The sequence below is a fragment of the Petromyzon marinus genome, chromosome 77 (assembly GCF_048934315.1).
Source record: "Petromyzon marinus isolate PM22_M1 ecotype Great Lakes invasive population chromosome 77, UKy_Petmar_22M1.pri1.0, whole genome shotgun sequence".
Classification (NCBI taxonomy): domain Eukaryota; kingdom Metazoa; phylum Chordata; class Hyperoartia; order Petromyzontiformes; family Petromyzontidae; genus Petromyzon; species Petromyzon marinus.
The window spans coordinates 55,392-72,849 of record NC_133743.1 but is presented as its reverse complement, the minus strand read 5'-3'; the positions used below and the strand labels follow the sequence as shown (position 1 = coordinate 72,849).

Below are 17,458 nucleotides of genomic sequence, written 5' to 3'. Positions count from 1 at the left end.
GTGTATGTGTGTACCTGTGTGTGTAGGTGTGTGTGTAGGTGTGATGTGTGTGTGTACCTGTGTGTGTGTGTACCTGTGTGTGTGTAGGTCTGTGTGTGTGAGTGTACTGGTCTCTGTGGAGGAGGAGGAGGAGGAGGCTCTTGAAGGACGCTGCTGCTGCGGCTGCTACTGGGCTAGTGCCAGGCTAGGTGTACCGTGAGGCTACTGGGCAGTTGGAGGGTGGAGGAGCGATGGCTCACAGCAACGAGCGGAGCGCCGGGTGGATAGAACGCAGTTGGCACAGTAGGGGGCACAGGTGGTGCACCTGCTGGGTCTGTCACGTGACCTCCTGCACCTAGCCTGGCACAGCAGCAGCAGGCGACCCGTGGCACCTGGGTCTGTCACGTGACCTCCTGCACCTAGCCTGGCACAGCAGCAGCAGTCACCCCATGCCACCTGCTGGGTCTGTCACGTGACCTCCTCCTCCTGCACCTAGCCTGGCACAGCAACAGCAGTCACCCCATGGCACCTGCTGGGTCTGTCACGTGACATCCTCCTCCTGCACCTAGCCTGGCACAGCAGCAGCAGTCGACCCGTGGCACCTGGGTCTGTCACGTGACCTCCTGCACCTAGCCTGGCACAGCAGCAGTCACCCCATGGCACCTGCTGGGTCACGTGACATCCTCCTCCTGCACCTAGCCTGGCACAGCAGCAGCAGTCACCCCATGGCACCTGCTGTGTCTGTCACGTGACCACCTCCTCCTGCACCTAGCCTGGCACAGCAGCAGCAGTCACCCCATGGCACCTGCTGGGTCTGTCACGTGACATCCTCCTCCTGCACCTAGCCTGGCACAGCAGCAGCAGTCACCCCATGGCACCTGCTGTGTCTGTCACGTGACATCCTCCTCCTGCACCTAGCCTGGCACAGCAGCAGTCGACCCGTGGCACCTGCTGGGTCTGTCACGTGACCTCCTGCCAGCGGGCGTTCGACACTTTACGTGGTGGCCTCAACGTGCACCTAGCCTGGCACAAGCGCCGTGGTGACGTCACGGCCACTTAGTGGCGAATTGCGGTTGTTGTTGTATGTGTGTATGTGTGTGTGTACTCATAGGTGCTCGCTAACAGCACTTGCCCCAACAGTCTGTTAAGGCTATATGGGGGATCTTTGTTTTTGTTTGTCTTTGTGTACCTGTGTGTGTCTACCTGTGTGTGTGTGTACCTGTGTCTGAGTGTCCCTGTGTGTGTGTACCTGTGTGTGTACCTGTGTGTGTGTACCTGTGTGTGTGTACCTGTGTGTGTACACCTGTGTGTGTACCTGTGTGTGTACCTGTGTGCTGTGTGTGTACCTGTGTGTGTGTACCTGTGTGTGTGTACCTGTGTGTGTACCTGTGTGTGTACCTGTGTGCTGTGTGTGTACCTGTGTGTGTGTACCTGTGTGTATGTACCTGTGTGCTGTGTGTGGACCTGTGTGTGCTGTGTGTGGACTTGTGTGTACCTGTGTGTGTACCTGTGTGTGTACCTGTGTGTGTGCGTGTACACTGTGATGCTTCTGCTGAAGACAATTAAACTCTAAAGCGATTCAAACGAGCACGCGAGTGAGGCCTCCGTGCATGTACGCGTGTGTGCGTGTACACGCGTGTGCGTGTACACGCGTGTGCGTGTACACGCGTGTGTTTGTGTAAACGTGTGTGTCTACAAGCGCGTGTGTGTGTACGTATGTATGTGTGTATGCATGTGTGTATGCATGTGCGTGTACGTGTGTGTGTACACGCACGTGTGTACACCTGTGTGTGTGTGTACGTGCGTGTGTATGTATGTACGGTGGGGAGCGGTGGTGCAGCGGTTAGCGCTACGCTGCACTACGAACCCGGCGATCCGAGTTCGATTCCCGCTCACGGCCAGCACCACCGGTGACGATTATCTGAACCGGTCCCGGGCCTCCCCTAGGTCGACTCAGCCTCAAATTAGTACCTGGTGCGGTGCGTAGTGAACATGGCCACTGGGGAGACAAAGGCGGCCGGGTGTGGTGCTGGCCACCCACCCCCTCGTGTGCCACTTGTAACCAGTAGTCCTTCACAGGCGCTGCTACTCGCTAACAGCACTTGCCCCGACAGTCTGTTACAGGCTACACGGGGGATCTTTGTGTGTATGAAGCTTCAGGTCTTCTCGGCCACGGCGAATGCCCTCCCTTCTCTACGCTTGTGAAACGTGGACCCCCCCCTAATGGAACATCTTCGCCGGTTAGAAACATTCAGGCCTTTGTCTTTGTGTGTATGAAGCTTCAGGTCTTCTCGGCCACGGTAAATGCCCTCCCTTCTCTACGCTTGTGAAACGTGGACCCCCCCCCCCCCCTAATGGAACATCTTCGCCGGTTAGAAACATTCAGGCCTTTGTCTTTGTGTGTATGAAGCTTCAGGTCTTCTCGGCCACGGTAAATGCCCTCCCTTCTCTACGCTTGTGAAACGTGGACCCCCCCCCCCCCCTAATGGAACATCTTCGCCGGTTAGAAACATTCAGGCCTTTGTCTTTGTGTGTATGAAGCTTCAGGTCTTCTCGGCCACGGTAAATGCCCTCCCTTCTCTACGCTTGTGAAACGTGGACCCCCCCCCCCCCCCTAATGGAACATCTTCGCCGGTTAGAAACATTCAGGCATAGGCCTGCCTACGATCCATCCTGGGTTTAGCCTGTGGACTGGATTTTGTGAGGAGCTCACAAATCCTCGAAAGATCTGGGCAAAGGCCGCGTTGGTTGGGTCATGTCGCCCGCATGCCCAGCCACTGCACGAGTGAGTGGTTGAGTGAGCGAGTGAGTGGTTGAGTGAGTGAGTGGTTGAGTGAGCGAGTGGGTCGGTGAGTGAATGGGTGAGTGAGTCAGTGGGTGACTTTCCCATCGGTGAGCTCCTCCGGCAGGCAAGGCCGCGTTGGCTGGGCCATGTCGCCCGCATGCCCAGCCACTGCACGAGTGAGTGGTTGAGTGAGCGAGTGGATCGGTGAGTGAATGGGTGAGCGAGCGAGTGGGTGAGTGAGTCAGTGGGTGACATTCCCATCGGTGAGCTCCTCCGGCAGGCAAGGCCGCGTTGGCTGGGCCATGTCGCACGCATGCCCAGCCACTGCACGAGTGAGTGGTTGAGTGAGCGAGTGGGTCGGTGAGTGAATGGTTGAGCGAGCGAGTGGGTGAGTGAGTCAGTGGGTGACATTCCCATCGGTGAGCCCCATCCTGCAGGCAAGGCCGCGTTGGCTGGGCCATGTAGCCCGCATGCCCAGCCACCGCATGCCTAAGCAGCTTTTGTTCGGCCAGATAGAGGGGGATAAACGGGCGCGGCACGGGCTGGAGAAGAGATGGAGCTGATGGGTGAGTGAGTGGGTGAGTCAATGGCACGGGCTGAGGAAGAGATGGAGCTGATGGGTGAGTGAGTGGGTGAGTCAATGGCACGGGCCGAGGAAGAGATGGAGCTGATGTGTGAGTGAGTGGGTGAGTCAATGGCACGGGCTGAGGAAAAGATGGAGCTGATGGGTGAGTGAGTGGGTGAGTCAATGGCACGGGCTGAGGAAGAGATGGAGCTGATGGGTGAGTGAGTGGGTGAGTCAATGGCACGGGCTGAGGAAGAGATGGAGCTGATGGGTGAGTGAGTGGGTGAGTCAATGGCACGGGCTGAGGAAGAGATGGAGCTGATGGGTGAGTGAGTGGGTGAGTCAATGGCACGGGCTGAGGAAGAGATGGAGCTGATGGGTGAGTGAGTGGGTGAGTCAATGGCACGGGCTGAGGAAGAGATGGAGCTGATGGGTGAGTGAGTGGGTGAGTCAATGGCACAGGCTGAGGAAGAGATGGAGCTGATGGGTGAGTGAGTGGGTGAGTCAATGGCACGGGCTGAGGAAGAGATGAAGCTGATGGGTGAGTGAGTGGGTGAGTCAATGGCACGGGCTGAGGAAGAGATGGAGCTGATGGGTGAGTGAGTGGGTGAGTCAATGGCACGGGCTGAGGAAGAGATGGAGCTGATGGGTGAGTGAGTGGGTGAGTCAATGGCACGGGCTGAGGAAGAGATGGAGCTGATGGGTGAGTGAGTGGGTGAGTCAATGGCACGGGCTGAGGAAGAGATGGAGCTGATGGGTGAGTGAGTGAGTGAGTGGGTGAGTCAATGGCACGGGCTGAGGAAGAGATGGAGCTGATGGGTGAGTGAGTGGGTGAGTCAATGGCACGGGCTGAGGAAGAGATGGAGCTGATGGGTGAGTGAGTGGGTGAGTCAATGGCACGGGCTGAGGAAGAGATGGAGCTGATGGGTAAGTGAGTGGGTGAGTCAATGGCACGGGCTGGGGAAGAGATGGAGCTGATGGGTGAGTGAGTGGGTGAGTCAATGGCACGGGCTGAGGAAGAGATGGAGCTGATGTGTGAGTGGGTGGGTGAGTCAATGGCACGGGCTGAGGAAGAGATGGAGCTGATGGGTGAGTGAGTGGGTGAGTCAAAGGCACGGGCTGAGGAAGAGATGGAGCTGATGGGTGAGTGAGTGGGTGAGTCAATGGCACGGGCTGAGGAAGAGATGGAGCTGATGGGTGAGTGAGTGGGTGAGTCAATGGCACGGGCTGGAGAATAGATGGAGCTGATGGGTGAGTGAGTGTGTGAGTCAATGGCACGGGCTGAGGAAGAGATGGAGCTGATGGGTGAGTGAGTGGGTGAGTCAATGGCACGGGCTGGGGAAGAGATGGAGCTGATGGGTGAGTGAGTGGGTGAGTCAATGGCACGGGCTGAGGAAGAGATGGAGCTGATGTGTGAGTGGGTGGGTGAGTCAATGGCACGGGCTGAGGAAGAGATGGAGCTGATGGGTGAGTGAGTGGGTGAGTCAAAGGCACGGGCTGAGGAAGAGATGGAGCTGATGGGTGAGTGAGTGGGTGAGTCAATGGCACGGGCTGAGGAAGAGATGGAGCTGATGGGTGAGTGAGTGGGTGAGTCAATGGCACGGGCTGAGGAAGAGATGGAGCTGATGGGTGAGTGAGTGGGTGAGTCAATGGCACGGGCTGGGGAAGAGATGGAGCTGATGGGTGAGTGAGTGGGTGAGTCAAAGGCACGGGCTGAGGAAGAGATGGAGCTGATGGGTGAGTGGGTGGGTGAGCCAATGGCACGGGCTGAGGAAGAGATGGAGCTGATGGGTGAGTGAGTGGGTGAGTCAATGGCACGGGCTGGAGAAGAGATGGAGCTGATGGGTGAGTGAGTGAGTCAATGGCACGGGCTGAGGAAGAGATGGAGCTGATGGGTGAGTGAGTGGGTGAGTCAATGGCACGGGCTGGGGAAGAGATGGAGCTGATGGGTGAGTGAGTGGGTGAGTCAATGGCACGGGCTGAGGAAGAGATGGAGCTGATGGGTGAGTGAGTGGGTGAGTCAATGGCACGGGCTGAGGAAGAGATGGAGCTGATGGGTGAGTGAGTGGGTGAGTCAATGGCACGGGCTGAGGAAGAGATGGAGCTGATGGGTGAGTGAGTGGGTGAGTCAATGGCACGGGCTGAGGAAGAGATGGAGCTGATGGGTGAGTGAGTGGGTGAGTCAATGGCACGGGCTAGAGAAGAGATGGAGCTGATGGGTGAGTGAGTGTGTGAGTCAATGGCACGGGCTGAGGAAGAGATGGAGCTGATGGGTGAGTGAGTGGGTGAGTCAATGGCACGGGCTGAGGAAGAGATGGAGCTGATGGGTGAGTGAGTGGGTGAGTCAATGGCACGGGCTAAGGAAGAGATGGAGCTGATGAGTGAGTGGGTGAGTCAATCGCACGGGCTGAGGAAGAGATGGAGCTGATGGGTGAGTGAGTGGGTGAGTCAATGGCACGGGCTGAGGAAGAGATGGAGCTGATGGGTGAGTGAGTGGGTGAGTCAATGGCACGGGCTGGAGAAGAGATGGAGCTGATGGGTGAGTGAGTGGGTGAGTCAATGGCACGGGCTGAGGAAGAGATGGAGCTGATGGGTGAGTGAGTGGGTGAGTCAATGGCACGGGCTGGGGAAGAGATGGAGCTGATGGGTGAGTGAGTGGGTGAGTCAATGGCACGAGCTGAGGAAGAGATGGAGCTGATGGGTGAGTGAGTGGGTGAGTCAATGGCACGGGCTGAGGAAGAGATGGAGCTGATGGGTGAGTGAGTGGGTGAGTCAATGGCACGGGCTAGAGAAGAGATGGAGTGATGTGGTACAGGAGGACGTGGAGCTGAGTGGACTTGCCGATGACCGGTACCAGCGGTGTCAAGATCCGCCTCTGTGGAGGAGGCTCGTGAAGGACGCTGCTACTGGGCAGTGCCAGGCTAGGTGCACCCTGAGGCTACTGGAGGCAGTCCTCCAGCAACAACAGCGGAGGGCGGAGGAGCGACGCTCACAACAACGAGCGGAGCGCCGGGCGGCTAAAGCACAGCGAGTTGGCACAGTAGGGGGCACAGGTGGTGCATCAGCCAGTCATCTCAGTCAGTCGACCCGTGGCACCTGGGTCTGTTCTGAGACCTGCACCTAGCCTGGCACAGCAGTAGCAGTCAGCCCATGCCACCTGCTGGGTCTGTCACGTGACCTCGTGCACCTTGCCAGGCACAGCAGCAGTCAACCCATGGTACCTGCTGGGTCTGTCACGTGACCTCCTCCTCCTGCACCTAGCCTGGCACAGCAGCAGCAGTCAGCCCACGGCACCTGCTGGGTCTGTCACGTGACCTCCTCCTCCTGCACCTAGCCTGGCACAGCAGCAGCAGTCAACCCATGGCACTTGCTGGGTCTGTCACGTGACAACCTCCTGCACCTAGCCTGGCACAGCAGCAGCAGTCAGCCCACGGCACCTGCTGGGTCTGTCACGTGACCACCTTCTCCTGCACCTAGCCTGGCACAGGCGCCGTGGTGACGTCACCGCCACTTAGTGGCGAATGGCGCGCGCTTTGGTGTTGGGTGGTGGGAGGGGCTTAGAGGGAGGGGCTGAATGGTGGGAGGGGCTTAGTGGGGGAGGGGCTAAGTGGGGGAGGGGCGCTGTGAGGGGGAGGGGCGCTATTGGGGGGGGATTGAGGGGGGGGGCTGAATGGGAGGCAGGGGCCAAGTGGGGGGGGCCGCGTGAGTGGCTGTGCCGCGTGAGGGGGCGTGGCCCCATGGTGGGCGTGGCTCTCACCACGTGACGCGGAAGACTCGCAGTGGCCGCTTAACCCTTGCAGGCAAGTTCAGTGACCGGTAAACTAACTTCACTCGCTAACTCGCTAATTAACTCACTAACTAACTCACTAACTAACTCACTAATTACCTCACTAACTAACTCACTAACTAACTCGCTAATTAACTCACTAACTAACTCACTAACTAACTCACTAATTACCTCACTAACTAACTCACTAATTACCTCACTAACTAACTCGCTAATTAACTAACTCACTATACTAACTCACTAATTACCTCACTAACTAACTCACTAATTACCTCACTAACTAACTCGCTAATTAACTAACTCACTATACTAACTACCTCACTAACTACCTCACTAACTAACTAATTACCTCACTAACTAACTCACTAATTACCTCACTAACTAACTCACTAATTACCTCACTAACTCATTAACTAACTCACTAATTACCTCACTAACTCACTCACTAATTACCTCACTAACTCGCTAATGAACTAACTCACTAATTAACTAACTCACTAATTAACTAACTCACTCGCTAACTCACTAACTCACTCGCTAATTAACTCACTAATTAACTCACTAACTCGCCAATGAACTAACTCATTAACTAACTCACTCACTAACTCACTTGCTAATGAACTCACTAACTCAATAACTCACTAATTCACTCGCTAATTAACTATCTCACTCGCTAACTCAGGCGCTAACTCACTCACTAACTCACTCGCTAATTAACTCGCTAATTAACTCACTAATTAACTCACTAACTCACTTGCTAATTAACTTGCTAATTAACTCACTCGCTAACTCACTCGCTAATTAACTCACTAACTCACTCAGTAACTCTCACTAATTCACTCGCTCACTAATTAACTAACTCACTAACTAACTCACTAACTCACTCACTAACTCACTAATTAACTCGTTAACTTACTAACTAACTCACTCACTAACTCACTCACTAACTCACTAATTGGCTTGCTAATTATCTCACTAACTCACTAATTAACTCACTAAATCACTCACTAATTAACTCACTCACAACTCACTTATTAACTCACTAACTAACTCACTAATTAACTCGCTAATTATCTCACTAATTAACTCACTAATTATCTCACTAATTAACTCACTAACTTGCTAGGTAGTAGTGGTGTGTGGTAGTAATGGTATGTGGTATATGGTAGTAGTGGTGTGTGGTAGTAGTGGTGTGTGGTGGTAGTGGTATGTGGTAGTAGTGGTATGTGGTGGTAGTGGTATGTGGTAGTAGTGGTATGTGGTAGTAGTGGTGTGTGGTAGTAGTGGTGTGTGGTAGTAGTGGTATGTGGTAGTAGTGGTGTGTGGTAGTAGTGGTGTGTGGTAGTAGTGGTATGTGGTAGTAGTGGTATGTGGTGGTATGTTGTGTGGTATGTGGTGGTATGTGGTGGTATGTTACGTGGTATGTGGTGGAATGTGTGGTATGTTGTGTGGTATGTTGTGTGGTATGTTGTGTGGTATGTGGTGGTGTGTGGTGGTATGTGATGGTATGTTACGTGGTATGTGGTGATATGTTGTGTGGTATTTTGCGTGGTTTGTGGTGGTATGTGGTGGTATGTAGTGGTATGTGGTGTGTGGTAGTAGTGGTAGTAGATGTGTGTGGTAGTAGTGGTGTGTGGTGGTATGTTGTGTGGTGTGTGGTGGTATGTTGTGTGGTATGTGGTAGTAGTGGTATGTGGTGGTATGTGGTGTGGTATGTGGTGGTATGTGGTAGTAGTGGTGTGTGGTAGTAGTGGTGTGTGGTGGTATGTGGTGGTATGTTGTGTGGTATGTTGTGTGGTATGTTGTATGGTATGTGGTGGTATGTTGCGTGGTTTGTGGTGGTATGTGGTGGTATGTGGTGGTATGTGGTGTGTGGTAGTAGTGGTAGTAGTTGTGTGTGGTAGTAGTGGTGTGTGGTGGTATGTTGTGTGGTGTGTGGTGGTATGTCGTGTGGTATGTGGTAGTAGTGGTATGTGGTGGTATGTGGTGGTATGTGGTGTGGTATGTGGTGGTATGTGGTAGTAGTGGTGTGTGGTAGTAGTGGTAGTAGTGGTGTGTGGTAGTAGTGGTGTGTGGTTGTAGTGGTGTGTGGTGGTATGTGGTGGTATGTGGTGGTATTTTGTGTGGTATGTGGTGGTGTGTGGTGGTATGTGGTGGTATGTGGTGGTGTGTGGTGGTATGTTGTGTGGTATATGGTAGTAGTGGTGTGTGGTGGTAGTGGTATGTGGTGGTATGTTGTGTGGTATGTGGTGGTATGTGGTGGTATGTGGTGTGTGGTAGTAGTGGTAGTAGTTGTGTGTGGTAGTAGTGGTGTGTGGTGGTATGTTTTGTGGTGTGTGGTGGTATGTGGTGGTATATGGTGGTATGTGATGGTATGTTGTGTTGTGGTATGTGTTGGTATGTGACGTGGTATGTGGTAGGCATGGCGTTGCTGCTGGACCACGAGTTCCCTGAGTTGGCGCTAGATCAGGACGTGAACACCCAGCGGTTCCTGGACAGCGTTCAGCACATACCTCCATTCTTCGGTGAGCGAGCAACTCACATACCACTCACATACCACTCACATACTCACTCACCTACTCACCTAGTCACTCACATACTCACTCACATACTCACTCACCTACACACTCACTTACTCACCTGGACAGCGTTCAGCACATACCTCCATTCTTCGGTGAGCGAGCAACTCACATACCACTCACATACCACTCACATACTCACTCACCTACTCACCTAGTCACTCACATACTCACTCACCTACTCACTCACATACTCACATACCACTCACATACTCACATACCTCCATTCTTCGGTGAGCGAGCAACTCACATACCACTCACATACCACTCACATACTCACTCACATACTCACATACCACTCACATACTCACTCACATACTCACATACCACTCACATACTCACATACCTCCATTCTTCGGTGAGCGAGCAACTCACATACCACTCACATACCACTCACATACTCACTCATATACTCACCTAGTCACTCACATACTCACTCACCTACTCACTCACATACTCACCTGGACAGCGTTCAGCACATACCTCCATTCTTCGGTGAGCGAGCAACTCACATACCACTCACATACCACTCACATACTCACTCACCTACTCACCTAGTCACTCACATACTCACTCACCTACTCACTCACATACTCACCTGGACAGCGTTCAGCACATACCTCCATTCTTCGGTGAGCGAGCAACTCACATACCACTCGCATACTCACATACTCACTCACCTACACACTCACCTACTCCCCTGGACAGCGTTCAGCACATACCTCCATTCTTCGGTGAGCGAGCAACTCACATACCACTCACATACTCACTCACATACCACTCACATGCTCACTCACATACCACTCACATACTCACTCACATACTCACACACTCACCTACTCACATACCTCCATTCTTCGGTGAGCGAGCAACTCACATACCACTCACATACTCACATACTCGCATACCTCCATTCTTCGGTGAGCGAGCAACTCACATACCACTCACATACTCACATACCTCCATTCTTCGGTGAGCGAGCAACTCACTCACATACCACTCACTCACTCACATACCTCCATTCTTCGGTGAGCGAGTAACTCACATACCACTCACATACCACTCACATACTCACATACCTCCATTCTTCGGTGAGCGAGCAACTCACATACCACTCACATACCACTCACATACTCACTCACATACTCACTCACTCACCTACTCACCTGGACAGCGTTCAGCACATACCTCCATTCTTCGGTGAGCGAGCAACTCACATACCACTCACATACTCACATACTCACTCACATACTCACTCACATACTCACCTGGACAGCGTTCAGCACATACCTCCATTCTTCGGTGAGTGAGCAACTCACATACCACTCACATACCTCACTCACATACTCACATACTCACTCACATACCACTCACATACTCACATACTCACCTAGTCACTCTCATACTCACTCACATACTCACATACCTCCATTCTTCGGTGAGCGAGCAACTCACATACCACTCACATACTCACTCACATACCACTCACATACTTAATCACATACTCACTCACCTACTCACTCACATACTCACCTGGACAGCGTTCAGCACATACCTCCATTCTTCGGTGAGCGAGCAACTCACACACTCACATACTCACTCACATACCACTCACATACCACTCACATACTCACCTACTTACTCACCTACACACTTACATACTCACTCACATACTCACCTAGTCACTCACCTACTCACCTGGACAGCGTTCAGCACATACCTCCATTCTTCGGTGAGCGAGCAACTCACATACCACTCACATACTCACATACTCACTCACATACTCACTCACATACTCACATACCTCCATTCTTCGGTGAGCGAGCAACTCACTCACTCACATACCTCCATTCTTCGGTGAGCGAGCAACTCACATACCACTCACATACTCACTCACATACCACTCACATACTCACTCACATACTCACTCACCTACTCACTCACCTACTTACTCACCTACACACTCACTCACTCACATACTCACACACTCACCTACTCACCTAGTCACTCACCTACTCACTCACACACTCACATACTCACTCACATACTCACCTAGTCACTCACATACTCACATACTCACTCACATACTCACATACTCACTCACCTACTTACTCACCTACACACTCACCTACTCACCTGGACAGCGTTCAGCACATACCTCCATTCTTCGGTGAGCGAGCACCTCACTCACTCACATACCTCTCACATACTCACCTAGTCACTCACATACCACTCACATGCTCACGTACTTACTCACCTACTCACTCACATACTCACTCACCTACAGCGTTCAGCACATACCTCCATTCTTCGGTGAGCGAGCACCTCACTCACTCACATACCACTCACATACTCACTCACATACTCACACACTCACATACTCACTCACATACTCACTCACCTACTCACATACCTCCATTCTTCGGTGAGCGAGCAACTCACTCACTCACATACTCACATACTCACATACTGACTCACATACTCACATACCACTCACATACTCACTCACCTAGTCACCTGCACACTCACATACTCACCTACTCACTCACCTACACACTCACCTACTCACATACCTCCATTTTTCGGTGAGCGAGCAACTCACTCACTCACATACTCACTCACACACTCACATACTCACTCACATACTCACATACTCACCTATTCACTCACATACTCACCTACTCACTCACATACTCACTCACCTACACACTCACCTACTCACCTGGACAGCGTTCAGCACATACCTCCATTCTTCGGTGAGCGAGCAACTCACTCACTCACATACCACTCACATACTCACATACTCACTCACCTACTCACTCACATACTCACTCACACACTCACATACTCACATACTCACTCACATACTCACATACCTCCATTCTTCGGTGAGCGAGCACCTCACTCACTCACATACTCACTCACATACTCACTCACATACTCACCTACCTACACACTCACCTACTCACCTGGACAGCGTTCAGCACATACCTGCATTCTTCGGTGAGCGAGCAACTCACTCACTCACATACTCACATACTCACACACATACTCACATACTCACTCACCTACTCACTCACATACTCACTCACACACTCACATACTCACATACTCACTCACCTACTCACATTCCTCCATTCTTTGGTGAGCGAGCAACTCACACACTCACATACTCACATACTCACTCACATACTCACCTAGTCACTCACCTACTCACCTAGTCACTCACATACTCACTCACCTACTCACTCACATACTCACCTACTCACTCACATACTCACTCACCTACTCACTCACATACTCACCTACTCACTCACATACTCACATACTTTTGTCTGTGTTCCTGTGTGTGTGTATCTGTGTGTGTGTACCTGTGTGTGTGTACCTGTGTGTGTGTGTGTACACTGTGTGTGTGTACACTGTGTGTGTGTACACTGTGTGTATGTGTGTACCTGTGTGTGTGCACTGTGTGTGTGTACCTGTGTGTGTGTGTACACTGTCTGTGTACCTGTGTGTGTAGACTGTGTGTGTGTGTACACTGTGTGTGTGTGTACCTGTGTGTGTGTACAATGTGTGTGTGTGTATGTACACTGTCTGTGTGTGTACACTGTGTGTGTGTGTACACTGTGAGTGTGTGTACACTGTGAGTGTGTGTACACTGTATGTGTGTGTGTACACTGTGTGTGTGTACAGTGTGTGTGTGTGTACACTGTGTGTGTGTACCTGTGTGTGTACAATGTGTGTGTGTGTGTACACTGTGTGTGTGTGTACAATGTGTGTGTGTGTACACTGTGTGTGTGTACAATGTGTGTACACTGTGTGTGTACACTGTGTGTGTGTGTACAATGTGTGTACACTGTGTATGTGTGTCCACTGTGTGTGTGTGTACACTGTGTGTGTACAATGTGTGTGTGTACACTGTGTGTGTGTACACTGTGTGTACAATGTGTGTGTACACTGTGTGTGTGTACGTGTGTGTATACACTGTGTGTGTACACTGTGTGTGTGTGTGTACACTGTGTGTGTACGTGTGTGTGTGTACACTGTGTGTGTGTGTACAATGTGTGTACACTGTGTGTGTGTACAATGTTTGTGTACAATGTGTGTGTACACTGTGTGTGTGTGTGTACACTGTGTGTGTGTGTACAATGTGTGTGTGTGTACACTGTGTGTGTACAATGTGTGTGTGTACACTGTGTGTGTGTGTACACTGTGTGTGTGTGCAATGTGTGTACACTTTGTGTGTGTGTACACTGTGTGTGTGTACAATGTGTGTACACTGTGTGTGTGTGTGTACACTGTGTGTGTATGTACACTGTGTGTGTGTGTGTACACTGTGTGTGTGTACACTGTGTGTGTGTACACTGTGTGTACAATGTGTGTGTACACTGTGTGTGTACGTGTGTGTGTGTGTGTACACTATGTGTGTGTGTACACTGTGTGTGTGTGTACAATGTGTGTACACTGTGTGTGTGTACAATGTGTGTGTACACTGTGTGTGTACACTGTGTGTGTGTGTACACTGTGTGTGTACACTGTGTGTGTGTGTACACTGTGTGTGTGTACACTGTGTGTGTACACTGTTTGTGTGTACAATGTGTGTGTGTGTACACTGTGTGTGTGTGTGTACACTGTGTACACTGTGTGTACACTGTGTGTGTACACTGGGTGTGTGTACACTGGGTGTGTGTGTGTACACTGTGTGTGTGTGTGTGTGTACAGTGTGTGTGTGTGTACAATGTGTGTGTGTACACTGTGTGTGTGTGTGTACAATGTGTGTACACTGTGTGTGTGTGTACACTGTGTGTGTACACTGCGTGTGTTCACTGTGTACACTGTGTGTGTGTACACTGTGTACACTGTGTGTGTACAATGTGTGTACACTGTGTGTGTGTACACTGTGTACACTGTGTGTGTACAATGTGTGTACACTGTGTGTGTGTACACTGTGTACACTGTGTGTGTGTACACTGTGTGTACAATGTGTGTGTGTGTGTACACTGTGTACAATGTGTGTACACTGTGTGTACAATGTGTGTACAATGTGTGTGTGTGTACACTGTGTGTGTACACTGTGTGTGTGTACACTGTGTGTGTGTACAATGTGTGTACACTGTGTGTGTGTGTGTGTGTACACTGTGTACAATGTGTGTACACTGTGTGTACAATGTATGTACACTGTGTGTGTGTGTACACTGTGTGTGTGTGTACACTGTGTGTGTACACTGTGTGTGTGTACAATGTGTGTACACTGTGTGTGTGTGTGTACACTGTGTACAATGTGTGTACACTGTGTGTACACTGTGTGTACAATGTGTGTACACTGTGTGTGTACACTGTGTGTGTACACTGTGTGTGTGTGTGTACATTGTGTGTGTACACTGTGTGTGTACACTGTGTGTGTGTGTACACTGTGTGTGTACACTGTGTGTGTACACTGTGTGTGTGTACAATGTGTGTACACTGTGTGTGTGTGTGTACACTGTGTACAATGTGTGTACACTGTGTGTGTACACTGTGTGTGTGTGTTTGTGTTCACCACCTCAGACTGCCTGGGGTCTACAGTGTTCATGCCGATCAAGTCGGACGTCAGTGGAAACATCGAGGTGAGATTCACGATGACCAGGTGAGGTTCACCAGGTGAGGTGAGGTGAGGTTCACCAGGTGAGGTGAGGTGAGGTTCACCAGGTGAGGTTCACCAGGTGAGGTGAGATTCACGATGACCAGGTGAGGTGAGGTGAGGCTCACCAGGTGAGGTGAGATTCATGATGGCCAGGTGAGGTGAGGTTCACCAGGTGAGGTGAGGTGAGGTTCACCAGGTGAGGTGAGGTTCACCAGGTGAGGTTCACCAGGTGAGGTGAGGTTCACGATGGGCCAGGTGAGGTGAGGTTCACCAGGTGAGGTGAGGTGAGGCTCACCAGGTGAGGTTCACCAGGTGAGGCTCACCAGGTGAGGTGAGATTCATGATGGCCAGGTGAGGTGAGGTGAGGCTCACCAGGTGAGGTGAGGCTCACCAGGTGAGGTGAGGCTCACCAGGTGAGGCGAGGTTCACAGTGACCAGGTGAGGTGAGGTTCACCAGGTGAGGTGAGGTTCACAGTGGCCAGGTGAGGTGAGGTTCACCAGGTGAGGTGAGGCTCACCAGGTGAGGTGAGGTTCACCAGGTGAGGTTCACCAGGTGAGGTGAGGCTCACCAGGTGAGGCTCACCAGGTGAGGTTCACCAGGTGAGGTGAGGTGAGGTTCACCAGGTGAGGTGAGGTGAGGTGAGGTTCACCAGGTGAGGTTCACCAGGTGAGGTTCACCAGGTGAGGTGAGGTTCACGATGGGCCAGGTGAGGTGAGGTTCACCAGGTGAGGTTCACCAGGTGAGGTTCACCAGGTGAGGTGAGGTTCACCAGGTGAGGTTCACCAGGTGAGGTGAGGTGAGGTTCACCAGGTGAGGTTCACCAGGTGAGGTTCACCAGGTGAGGTGAGGTTCACCAGGTGAGGTTCACCAGGTGAGGTGAGGTGAGGTTCACCAGGTGAGGTTCACCAGGTGAGGTTCACCAGGTGAGGTTCACCAGGTGAGGTTCACCAGGTGAGGTTCACCAGGTGAGGTGAGGTTCACCAGGTGAGGTTCACCAGGTGAGGTGAGGTTCACCAGGTGAGGTTCACCAGGTGAGGTTCACCAGGTGAGGCTCACCAGGTGAGGTTCACCAGGTGAGGTTCACCAGGTGAGGTTCACAGTGACCAGGTGAGGTGAGGCTCACAGTGGCCAGGTGAGGTGAGGCTCACAGTGGCCAGGTGGTGTTGTGAGGGATTAACAATGGCCGTGTCGGTTGCTGTGCTGGACTTTGCACACCAGGTCCGTTGAGAGATGCCCACGCACTGACACAGACACACTGACACACACACACTGACACACACACGCACACACTGACACACACACACACACACTGACACACACACACTGACACACACACACACACTGACACACACACACTTACACACACACACTGACACACACACACACACACGTACACACACACACTGACACACACACACACACACTGACACACTTACACACACACACTTACACACTTACACACGCACTGACACACACACACTTACACACACACACTGACACACACACACACTGACACACACACACTTACACACACTTACACACACGCACTGACACACACACACTTACACACACACTGACACACACACTGACACACACACACACACTTACACACACACACTTACACAAACACACTGACACACACACACTGACACACACACACACACACTGACACACACACACACTGACACACACACACTTACACACACACTGACACACACACACTTACACACACACACTTACACACACACACTTACACACTTACACACACACACTGACACACACACACTGACACACACACACACACACACTGACACACACACACTTACACACACTTACACACACACACTTACACACACACACTTACACACACACTTACACACACACACTGACACACACACACACTTACACACACACACACACTTACACACACACACACTGACACACACACACTTACACACACTTACACACACACACTTACACACACACACTTACACACACACACTTACACACACGCACTTACACACACACACACTTACACACACACACTTACACACTTACACACACACACTTACACACACGCACTTACACACACACACTTACACACACACACTTACACACACACACACACTTACACACACA

At 51.6% G+C, this 17,458-nt stretch overlaps 1 protein-coding gene and 2 long non-coding RNA genes across 5 annotated transcripts in view; 1 reads left to right on the top strand and 2 right to left on the bottom strand.

The window, feature by feature from the left end:
• Nucleotides 1–303: 303 nt before the first annotated feature.
• On the bottom strand, nucleotides 304–905 carry LOC142907293 (uncharacterized). Of its 2 annotated transcripts, none has more exons than XR_012930918.1 (3): nucleotides 675–905; nucleotides 509–608; nucleotides 304–371 (listed from the first exon to the last, which is right to left on the bottom strand). It is a non-coding gene; the product is annotated as an uncharacterized LOC142907293 (long non-coding RNA). The 2 variants fall into 2 exon arrangements; XR_012930919.1 differs by having other exon boundaries at nucleotides 748–905.
• Nucleotides 906–1,167: 262 nt separating this feature from the next.
• LOC142907294 (uncharacterized) lies at nucleotides 1,168–1,619 on the bottom strand. The gene is made up of 3 exons (XR_012930920.1): nucleotides 1,475–1,619; nucleotides 1,378–1,443; nucleotides 1,168–1,325 (listed from the first exon to the last, which is right to left on the bottom strand). It is a non-coding gene; the product is annotated as an uncharacterized LOC142907294 (long non-coding RNA).
• A 5,405-nt stretch (nucleotides 1,620–7,024) lies between these two features.
• Nucleotides 7,025–17,458, top strand: part of GLTP (glycolipid transfer protein) — a 42,304-nt gene continuing 31,870 nt past the window's right edge. Inside the window, exons 1-3 of one of the 2 annotated variants that reach the window (XM_076056613.1) lie at nucleotides 7,025–7,129; nucleotides 9,537–9,641; nucleotides 15,243–15,301. In XM_076056613.1, coding sequence (XP_075912728.1) covers nucleotides 9,539–9,641; nucleotides 15,243–15,301 — 162 coding nt within the window. In that variant the 5' untranslated portion in view covers nucleotides 7,025–7,129; nucleotides 9,537–9,538. Of the gene's footprint in view, nucleotides 7,146–9,536; nucleotides 9,642–15,242; nucleotides 15,302–17,458 lie in introns of both variants that reach the window. The other variant, XM_076056614.1, reaches the window with a different exon arrangement.